General features: G+C 34.1%; 1 protein-coding gene across 1 annotated transcript; it reads left to right on the plus strand.

The window, feature by feature from the left end:
* Positions 1 to 2,853: 2,853 nt before the first annotated feature.
* LOC131637248 (protein SMAX1-LIKE 7-like) lies at positions 2,854 to 7,334 on the plus strand. The gene is made up of 3 exons (XM_058907832.1): positions 2,854 to 3,684; positions 4,108 to 4,351; positions 5,191 to 7,334. Exons 1-3 carry the CDS (start codon positions 3,104 to 3,106, stop codon positions 7,057 to 7,059), a joined length of 2,694 nt encoding a protein of 897 aa, XP_058763815.1. The 5' UTR covers positions 2,854 to 3,103; the 3' UTR covers positions 7,060 to 7,334.
* Positions 7,335 to 10,583: the final 3,249 nt, after the last annotated feature.

Raw genomic sequence — 10,583 nt, forward strand, 5'->3', positions numbered from 1 at the left:
AGGATTTACGATTGTTATTGTATTGAGAGTTAGCTCACATGAGGTGAGAAGTTAATGTAAATATGTATTTTCTCTATCTTCTCCTCCTAGGTCTCACGATCCTGATGAATTTTTAATCTCATGGGCCTGGAACTAAGTTTTCCTAGGATGTAGCAGCCACTCCAGGAAAAGGTGATTGATTCCTTGAAATCTAAGAAGTGCATTATTAAAATGAGATTCATAATGTTATCAGGTTATTATCATTTTTATAATCTAATGGTGTCACTGTGTACTCAATCATTTTTATAATCTAATGATAATCTAATGGTGTCACTGTGTACTCACAAAAATACAAGGCATGCAATATAAAGTTTTGAATTTCATTTAATTTGTGACTTAAAATATGATAGTAATAAAATTAAGGGTTATTACCATTTTTGCCCCCTGCCATATAGGCGACTTTTGGTTTACCCCCCTGTAAATTTTTTTTTTGTAAAACTAACCTTGCCAAATGAAGATTCTGTCATTTTAGACCTCGCCAGCAAATGGCACATGCCATTTGCATATGTGGCATGCTGATTGTGTAATTCTTTTATTTTTTTAATTTTTTAAAATTCAAATATGCTGACATGTAATTATATTTTTTATTTTTTATTATTTTTAATTCCACGTCATATTTATTTTTTAAAATTTTTTTTTAAAAAAAATTTAAATTTTTTTTATTTTTATTTAACATAATATTTTATTTTAACGTAATATATATATATATATATTATTTATTTTAATATTATTCAAATTCAAAACACATAAATATTGAAAAAAATACCTGCGGATTTACCTACGGATTTTAAAATACCTGCGGATTTACCTGCGGATTTTAAAATACCTGCAGATTTACCTGCGGATTTTAAAATATCTGCGGATTTACCTACGGATTTTAAAATACCTGCGGATTTACCTACGGATTTTAAAATACCTGCGGATTTACCTACGGATTTTAAAATACCTGCAGATTTACCTGCGGATTTACCTACGGATTTTAAAATACCTGCGGATTTACCTACGGATTTTAAAATACCTGCGGATTTACCTACGGATTTTAAAATACCTGCGGATTTACCTATGGATTTTAAAATACCTGCAGATTTACCTACGGATTTTAAAATACCTGCGGATTTACCTGCGGTATTTTAAAATACCTGCGGATTTACCTACGGGTTTTAAAATACCTGCGGATTTACCTACAAATTTTTTAAAAAAAAATATTAAAAAAATAAAAAAGTAAAAAATATATATATATTTTTTAAAAAAAAATTATTTAAAAAAAAAATTTTGAAAAAAAATTAAAAAAAAAAAGAAAATCCACGTGGAAATAAAAAAAAATCAAAATAAAAAAATATAATTCCACGTCAGCTTAGCTGAAATTAAAAAAAAAAGAAAAAAGAAAAAAATGCCACTAAGCACGCCACATAGGCTTTGGGCGTGTGCCATTTTTCTCCAAGGTCTAAAAAAACAGAATCTTGAAATGGCAAGGTTAGTTTTACAAAAAAAAATTTACAGGGGGTAAACCAAAAGTCGCCTATATGGCAGGGGACAAAAATGGTAATAACCCTAAAATTAATGTAAAATGATATTGAAAATCTAAAATATGATAATATGAAATTAATGTTAAATGATATTTCAAATAATTTAAGGAAATAGTTATTCTTTGATAGTTTTTTAAATAAAATTATAAGATGAATGTTTGTGAATTTTATAAAAAAGAGGACCATTTTTATGATTTTAATCCAATAAATATTAAACTGGTAAAATCAATCCAATTTATCTGTCAAACCGATTTAATCGAATTTATTAAAAATTGAAATTTTATCATTTGAAATTGAATCTTTTAAATGAAATTGAGATTTACGTCAGATTTAAATTTTAAGTCCAATAATAACTCAAACAAATTCTAAAAGTTTAAAAATTTAGAATTTTCTTTTACAAATGAGATTTATCATCTTGAATTTGTTGTTCTCAAGTCGAATACTAATATTTTTTTTTTTGAAAAGATGCTCTTTACGTTTATTTGTACATTAGCATTAAATCAATTAAAAATAATAAATATCAAAATGATAAATAATATTTCTATCGTGTTCAGGTTTATTCTACTACTTCATTTTGTTATATTTTAAAATATTTAAAGATATTATTAGAAATTTTTTCAAAAAAAAACTCAAATAACCATACCAAACTAACCACTTTTAAAATTAAAAAATTTATAAGACATCACTGATGCATGCATTGAAATTAAATAGGATGCGCCACACTGCATGGCGCATGCACTTAAATTTTAAATGAAGGTTTCGTGTAACTACTTAGTTATTATTAAAACAATCAAGTAGTCACGTTGAATGTCGCATTTTCTTAAAATTTAAATGTATGTGTTACATTACGTGACATAATAAAAGTGCATGCGCCAAACAGTACGACGTCTTCTCTTAAATTTTAATGAATGCGCCATATAGTCTGACGCTTCTTTATTTTTTTTTATTTAAAAAGTAGTTATTTTAGTAAGAGTGGTTATTTCAGTTATTTTTTAAAAAAAATTGGTTATTTAAAAAAAAATCGCATTATCAAGTGTCGTATCAAATTTAGTATACTTCCAATCCAAAAAAAGATGTTCATAAAGGCTATAGTCAAAGTGAACTACCAAAGAAAGGCCATGGAATAATAAAAAGGAAACTCACTTATTGAAAGAATCTATGCCCACCCACACACTTGCTCAAACTAATCCATCCCACTAAGAAAGCACACACACATCTTAATCTAATCTGCCACATCACCATCATCATCATCATTAAAAAAACATCATCACCTCACCACCACAAAGACAACCAAATATCTCACTCTCCCTGCTCCTCTTCTTCTTGTTTTTCTCCTAACTAATAATAATAGTAGTAATAAATAAAGAGTAATATTTCAATGACTAGACCGCTTAAAAAATTCAAACCAAATAAAACCTTGACACTTTTTCATTTCTTCACTAAACTCCAAACTTAAATACCTGATACCATATAGAACCATACATATTAATATTATTAATAGTATTATCTATTTCATTTTATATATATGATTGCCGGCGATGCCGACGCCGGTAACCGTTGCTCGGCAATTCCTCACCGACGAAGCCGCGCGTGCACTAGACGACGCAGTAACAGTCGCCCGCCGTCGTAGCCACTCGCAAACCACCTCACTTCACGCCGTCTCCGCCTTACTCTCCCTCCCATCTTCCTCTCTCCGAGAAGCCTGCTCCCGTGCTCCCGTTCGATTCCCGCCGCATCCGTCATTTTCACACCGTCTCCAGTTTCGAGCACTCGAGCTCTCCGTCTGCGTGTCTCTCGACCGGCTCCCGTCGTCGAAAGGATCAACGACGGAGGAGCCGCCGATTTCGAATTCACTCATGACCGCAATCAAACGGTCACAGGCCAATCAGCGGCGTCATCCGGAGAGTTTCCATTTGTTTAATCAGTATCAAAATGGAACGTCGTCGTCTATGTTGAAAGTTGAGCTTAAGCATTTCGTTGTATCGATTCTTGATGATCCGATTGTGAACCGTGTTTTTGATGAAGCTGGATTTCGAAGCTGTGATGTTAAGCTCGCGTTGCTTCAACCACCGCCTCAAGTTCGTTCTTCTTCAATGAAAGAACTCTGCTCTAAATCCAGGTATGTGTATTCTTTGTTTCATTGGTTTTTATTGATTGTTTTCATTGCTTTGATGTGTGGAACTCTGTCATATATATCATATGCATTAGGAAGGTGGAGACATGTGCTAACAGATTGAATGTAATTTACATGATTTTCACTCTGTCATTATAGTTGATCCCTTTCTTGTTATGCATTGTAAGAACTCAACTAATGTTTTGTAAGCATGGATTCTTAAAATCTTCTATTTTTTTAAACTCCTACTGTGAGCTCAGAAAATTAAATAGTCTGCTCTGTTGTTATATATATGAATATTGGCTACACAATAAACTTCATTTTTTGTAGAGGATGCTTTAGTTGAAGTCTGTCCCATTGTTTGCACTTTAATTTCTGACTGTTGTGCTAATTGGATCTCACTGTTTCATGCTCATGATAAACTTACAGTTTGATGGGGTCCTTTGTTCCATTTGGTGGATTCTTTTCTACACCTTCTGAGAGCAAAAATCTTGCAAGCTCTTCAAATGCATCTTTTACTCGCTGTGACAAATGCAATGAAAAGTACGAACAAGAAGTTGCCAATGTTTTGAAGGTAGATCCTACTACTCTGTCATCTAGTTGCTCAACAAGCTTGCCTTGGTTTAAAAAGGATGTTGATGTGGATACACATGGAGGACTTGATGTGGCAAAGGTTTGTTATGATCTCCGAATGTTAGATGTTCTTGTTTAATGAATACTGTGACATTCACATGCATGCACATGATGCATGCAACATGGTGGGGGCAATTATTGTACTAATCCACTTATATAATTTAATGGTACCAATAATGCTTGCTTGCCTATACTGGTTTAAACTATTTTAGCTTCCTTAATGTGAAAAGTCGCTTTAGAGGTTAAAGTACGTAATTATAGATTTATTGTCATTGATTTGGGAACTAATGGTTGAGATTATGATCTTATGCATGTAAATGTATGACAACCTATGAAGCTTATATGTCAATAATTGATTTTAGATTCAATAGCTCTAGCTTACCTATTTTACCATTCACTTAAAACTATACCAATTAAGGTAACAAAAAACCTTCCAATAAAGAAAGAGGGGGAAATTTGGTAATTTACTGAACTTAATAAATTAAACCTTTCTAAAAGTGTAAAGCCTAATAGCATATTCTACATCCACCAATATAGTGGCCTATATAATTTTGGTCTGCCATATAAATCTGCAGTAGCTGAAAGGACATTTTTGCTATTAATATTGGGACACAAAAAAGTCATATGTTTCCTTTATAACTCATGGAACATCAGCAATTTATTCTATCAAATTTTACCTATAAAATGATATTAGAATTATTTATTTTCCCATGAAGAACTGTAAGATTTTGTTTCTTGAGGTTATATTTGCTAATTGCTAATTAAATTTCTTGAATCAACTTTTTATCAACTATCTTATTTTGCATCACTTGCAATATTTCACTGGTTCAAATCTATGGTGTACATATATTTAAGAATGAACTCCATCATCCAGTGCAGACTAATGAAGAAAATACAAGCTTGAATGATAAGATATTGGGATTTCAAAAGAAGTGGAATGATATTTGTCAACAACTTCATCAAACAAGGGCTCAGGTTCTATCACTTGAGGGTTTTCGGTGTGGTTCAGGTTTTATTGAAAGCAGCAGTAAAGATCCATCACTTAATGGACTCCAATGTTCTAATACATTTTCCTTCATGCCTAAAAATTTGGATGGTGCTTTTCCATCAAAAAAGTTATCTCCGGCTCTAGTACATACTGATACAATCAGTGTTGATGTTGGAACTGATCATGTGCAGAAAGATACAGAGACTCAGGAAATTGATTTGACAACTCCTTGGGCCGCCCCTTCACGTATGGCCAATAGTTGTGTGCTTGATAACAAATCATCTTCGTCCCTTACTTCTGTGGCCACAGATTTAGGATTGGGAACGTTATATACATCAACACCAAATGCTTGCAAGCCAGATACCCCAAGGGTTCAGGATAAAATAAAGCATTTTGAGCGTGTGTCAGATTCTGCTTCAGCTGATTGTGTTGCTATTCAGGGAAATACATCACACCAGATTGCTAGATCTTCCTGCTCTGTTTCAAAGTTGTCAGCTAAATTTGATTCCGTAGATTTTAAGTCTCTTAATAAACTTCTCTTTGAAAAGGTTGGCTGGCAGGATCAGGCCATATGTGATATCAGCCGAACTTTGTTCCTTCGAAAATCCGGCGAAGGAAAGAGTAGAGACTCACATGGTAGAGCAGACATATGGTTTGCTTTCCTTGGACCAGATAGAGTTGGAAAAAAGAAAATTGCTTCAGCTCTTGCAGAGGCTATATTTGGAAATACAGAAAGTGTAATCTCTCTGGATCTAGGTTTCCAGGACAGATTTTCCCAGTCAAACTCAATTTTCGAATGCCAAAAATCATTTTCTTATGATGTGATTATTAGGAAGACAGTTGTGGACTATATTGCTGGGGAGTTGAGTAAAAATCCTCATTCCGTTGTCTTTCTCGATAATGTGGATAAAGCTGATTTTCTGGTGCGGAGTAGTTTGTTGCAGGCAATAAGAAGAGGTAAATTTCCAGACTCACGTGGAAGGGAGATTAGCATCAGCAAAACAATCTTTCTTTTAACCTCGTCTGTCTGTAAAGGCAACGGCTCTTCTGCATGGGACGACAGTAAAATGTTTTGTGAGGAAACAGTCCTAGAAGCCAAAAGATATCAAATGCAGCTATTACTTGGAGATACATCTGAGGATGCCAAAAGAAGCTGTAGTACAAATATCAAGATTGTGTCGCGAAAAGGGTTTTCAAAACCTTCATTTCCGAACAAAAGAAAGCAGGTTGATATAAGTGACTTCAAAGAGGAGGAAACAACAAGCAAGATGCAAAAACAGGTTTGCGAGACATCAATCCCCAATCTTGATTTAAATATGCCTCTAGAAGAGCACGAAGAGGGTATGAATGACAACGACCGTGAACACAAGTCTGTAGTGGATAACTCAGACTCCTGGTTTAGTGATTTATGCAATCAAATGGATGAAAAAGTGGTTTTCAAGCCATTCCATTTTGACGAGCTTGCCCAGAAATTATTAAAAAACATTAGCATACAATTTGAAAGGGCATTTGGTTCAGAGTTTCAGTTGGAAATTGATTATGAGGTAATGACACAGATTCTTGCAGCTGCTTGGTTAGCAGACAAGAAAAACTCGGCGGAGGATTGGGTAGAAAGTGTTCTTGGCAAAAGCTTTTTTGAAGCTCAGAAGAAATACCATCCTGCAGATAAATATGTTGTGAAGCTAATTAACTGTGAATCTATTTTTGTGGAAGATCCTGATCTTGGAGCATGCCTTCCAGCTAGCATTAACATGAAGTAATTTTTTTTGTTTACTATGTAGTATGATTGTAATTACTTGTAAAATGTAGCTTTTAGATATAACATATGGTAGTTGGTAGCATTGTTCAGCTAATTAATCTCACATTTTTTAATGTATTGATTTTTGTGTTGTAAGTTCTGTGATACAAGAATGTGTAGTTTTTCCGGTAACATGTCCTTTCTTTCTAACTTCCTTTAAATGTATTGTACCCTAAAATATTTGTTTGCAAGTGTTATATTGCAGTAATATGGCATTATTCTTCGCACCACAACTCTGCACTTCAGTGAAAAATCAATAAAGTCTTTAAATTCAGAATTTAACCTCCGGACGCATAAAAAATATAACCACGGTCAAGTCTCAAACCTAGGTTAGAACTCAAAATAAAGTTCGTGAGGAAACTCCATTTCAATTATTTTTCAAGCTTTCTCGCTACTTCTATGACATTGCATTCAATAATAGGAGATAAGTGAATCTCTACTCCACTCAAATCAATCAAGATTTTTCAATTTTCAAGCTTTCTCACAATTTGGCAAATTTTTCATTTCTTTCATTTTTTTTGGTTTGTGAGGATTTATTAGCCAACTAGGTTGTTTATGGTTCATTACGTTATAGTTAAAAGCACAATGAATTGATTTTGATGCATGAATTGAGATTTTTTTTTTTCAAGTTTATAGTGTAGGGTGTTTGTTTGTTCGTGTTCTGCGTTTTTCTAGTTTTTGCCCTTGTACGGAAGTTAACTTTTGGATTTTGCGTGTTCTACATTGTTTGTCCCATGAATTTGAATTATTCAATCATGGTAAGATTTTACTGATTTAATTAAAGGTAAAATGTCTAACAACCAAGAGAGACTGAGTTATGGTAGAGTGGCTCATCATGCTTTCATTTGAAGGGAAAATGTTAGACCCTCTTGTCCAGACACTGGTGCCACTTCATTTGATGTAGGAGCATCATCTTCTACATTTCACGTGTCTCCGACATCGTCCTCTTAGAGACATGAGTCCCTTGTTGCTGCTCTAAAAGTTCAACTTGATGTTGTCGTTCTTGATGTTTATCCAGGAGACCCCTCAAACATTTCACTACTTTATATGTAGGGACGTGTAAGATGAAGAGCTAAAATAAATGTGTATTTATTCTTTTAAACATATGTGTTATAACATTTGAAGTTTTTGATGTTGATGCATTTTTTATAGTACCTATATCAACCACGGTAGGAAGATTGCAAAGCTCCCATAAATTGGTGAAATATGGTTTTAGGATGTCATGCAGCTATTTGGGCTGCAAGATTTATATAGGATTATGTATACTTTTATTACCCATGGGTTATTGTCTACTTTCATTGAGAGATGACACTCGGAGACTTCTTCATTCCATCTTTCGATCAGTGTGATGTTCATCACACTTGATGATGTATAAGATAGGCAATAATGAGGTTATTACTAGATCTAACGCACTAGAGATGATGGTGTAATATTTGGGAGTTGACCCATGTGATGCCTAGAATAAGATAGATGACACCAAAGGATGTTATACCAAATTTGTATTTCGAGAGATGTTGTACACATATCAACTGGATGCGGCAGTTGAGGCCGATGGTGATGATGCACAGATAACACATCATAGAGTATGTGCATTGATGTCATACCTCTTGTATCTGGTTTACACGTCCATATTCGCGGACATAAGTGCATATTATGTTGATTTCGTCTACCTGAGATACTTCATTGACTTGGAGAGAATTCATGAGTACAAACGGGGGCCTTTTGTTTGATTTTCCTTTACTCCAAGTTAGGTGAAGCTTGCTTATGGAAGACTAGACAGATGACAATAAGTAAAACCCTATTTATGGTAATATATTTGCACATTTACTATTAATAATATGTCATAACACTTGGGCTACATCGTTACTAATATTGTATTTGAACCATTTTCAGTCATGAATCCTCCAGCACTTTTCACGTCTCTCCAGTTGGGCATGTGTGGATGACTATGATGAGACATTGCCACATGCTTGCTCCTTCATCCCGCTCAGTGGGAATTAGGATACCGAGCTGTTGTTAATCTTGACCGCATTGTAAAAAATTAAATAAACTTCATATCGTAGGACGATCACTGTGAGACACACTCCTTCAATGAGATATCCTTCTACTTTGTATGGTTATCTTATGGGTCACAACTAATGTATCCACATCTACCTGAGCAGGTCATTCACCAATCTGAGTATGTGCAGGGTATGCAAGATATTCCTAGAGTCTACAATGTTGTTGAAATGACATAATCAACCCAAAAACCGAAAACATCTTTTGATATTTTACTCATAATAGACACTAGTTCCTTCAGTTACAGAATGATAGTGTGTTGTAGAAATACATATGACAAAGAAGCAAAGGAAATGTCTTAAGAAACTATAGAACTGACTCTTCACATGTTTGCATGATGATTTACAACAAATTAATAAGCATTACCAGTGCTCCAGAACGCCATAGAAAGACACTCGAGTATTTCAGTTTCCAAAGATCATTATGATAGAATCTACAAAAGACATATGTAACATATGGCATATTTAAGGCATGAATTCTCCAGGATATCAATGTCATCTCTTGGCTTTCCATTCAAGTCAAGACGTGACTGACATAAAAGGGCATATACAACAAAATCTTTCGCACTATCAAGTAAAGACAAAGGCTTCGGGGGGAACTTTTTTGGACCGACTAGAAGAGCCAACAGCTGCACCTTAGAAAAGGCAATAATTCGTCAATTCGCTTGCAGCATATAAGTGTTACCCTAGGAAAGAGTGTATGAGATTTAAGTCAAAGATACATCCAACGGCTCCCCGCATCCTACGCTTGAAAGATATCGGGTTGTTACAACTGTCACACTATATAAAGGGAAAACACATCATTTTTCAGGTACATAATTTTTAAATTGAAACTTCACTCAATTATCTTACTCAAATACTGATTTGAGCGTTAGAGTGTTAACCTTGTAGGTTAGCCCCTCCTCGCCACTCGAAAGCTCAAGTCTAGTCTACCATTGCACCACGCAACCTCCAAATCAACTCTGGTTTCATAACGAAAATGTTGTATGAGTATCATATAAGTGTCACACACCGATTTAAAGAATATTGAAGAAAAAAATACCATTTATTTAAAGACATTTATCGGACTCTTCTTACATTTGACACGCCTACTTCTAAAAAGTGTCGTGCTTGGTAGAGTCTAATATAGTTTTTCAACTTCATTTACTATTATTTTTATGAATTTGAGTATTCTAAAAGTTATCTAATTTAATACTACTAAGTTGTATGGCCTGAGATTTTTAGTTAATGGTTGTGGGAGTGTTGCATATTTCTTGTTGAATTGAAAGGTTTTGTTTGCTATAAAACTTCTTAATTGTGGCATATCTTAGTTCACTCTACCAAGACGACAAACCAATAAACAAGGTTGTTACTGTGAACAAGTAATGGTTTTTCAATCTAGAGTTCACTCTACCAAGACGACAGACCAATAAACGAGGTTGTTACCGTG

The sequence above is a fragment of the Vicia villosa genome, unplaced genomic scaffold, assembly GCF_029867415.1.
Source record: "Vicia villosa cultivar HV-30 ecotype Madison, WI unplaced genomic scaffold, Vvil1.0 ctg.001953F_1_1, whole genome shotgun sequence".
NCBI lineage: Eukaryota > Viridiplantae > Streptophyta > Magnoliopsida > Fabales > Fabaceae > Vicia > Vicia villosa.

Excerpts from the sequence above, each read along its gene's own strand:
- LOC131637248 (XM_058907832.1), top strand. The coding sequence starts at position 3,104 with ATGCCGACGCCGGTAACCGTTGCTCGGCAATTCCTCACCGACGAAGCC. Across the intron at positions 3,685-4,107 it reads GAACTCTGCTCTAAATCCAG|TTTGATGGGGTCCTTTGTTC; the intron begins GTATGTGTATTC and ends ATAAACTTACAG. Across the intron at positions 4,352-5,190 it reads GAGGACTTGATGTGGCAAAG|ACTAATGAAGAAAATACAAG; the intron begins GTTTGTTATGAT and ends CATCCAGTGCAG.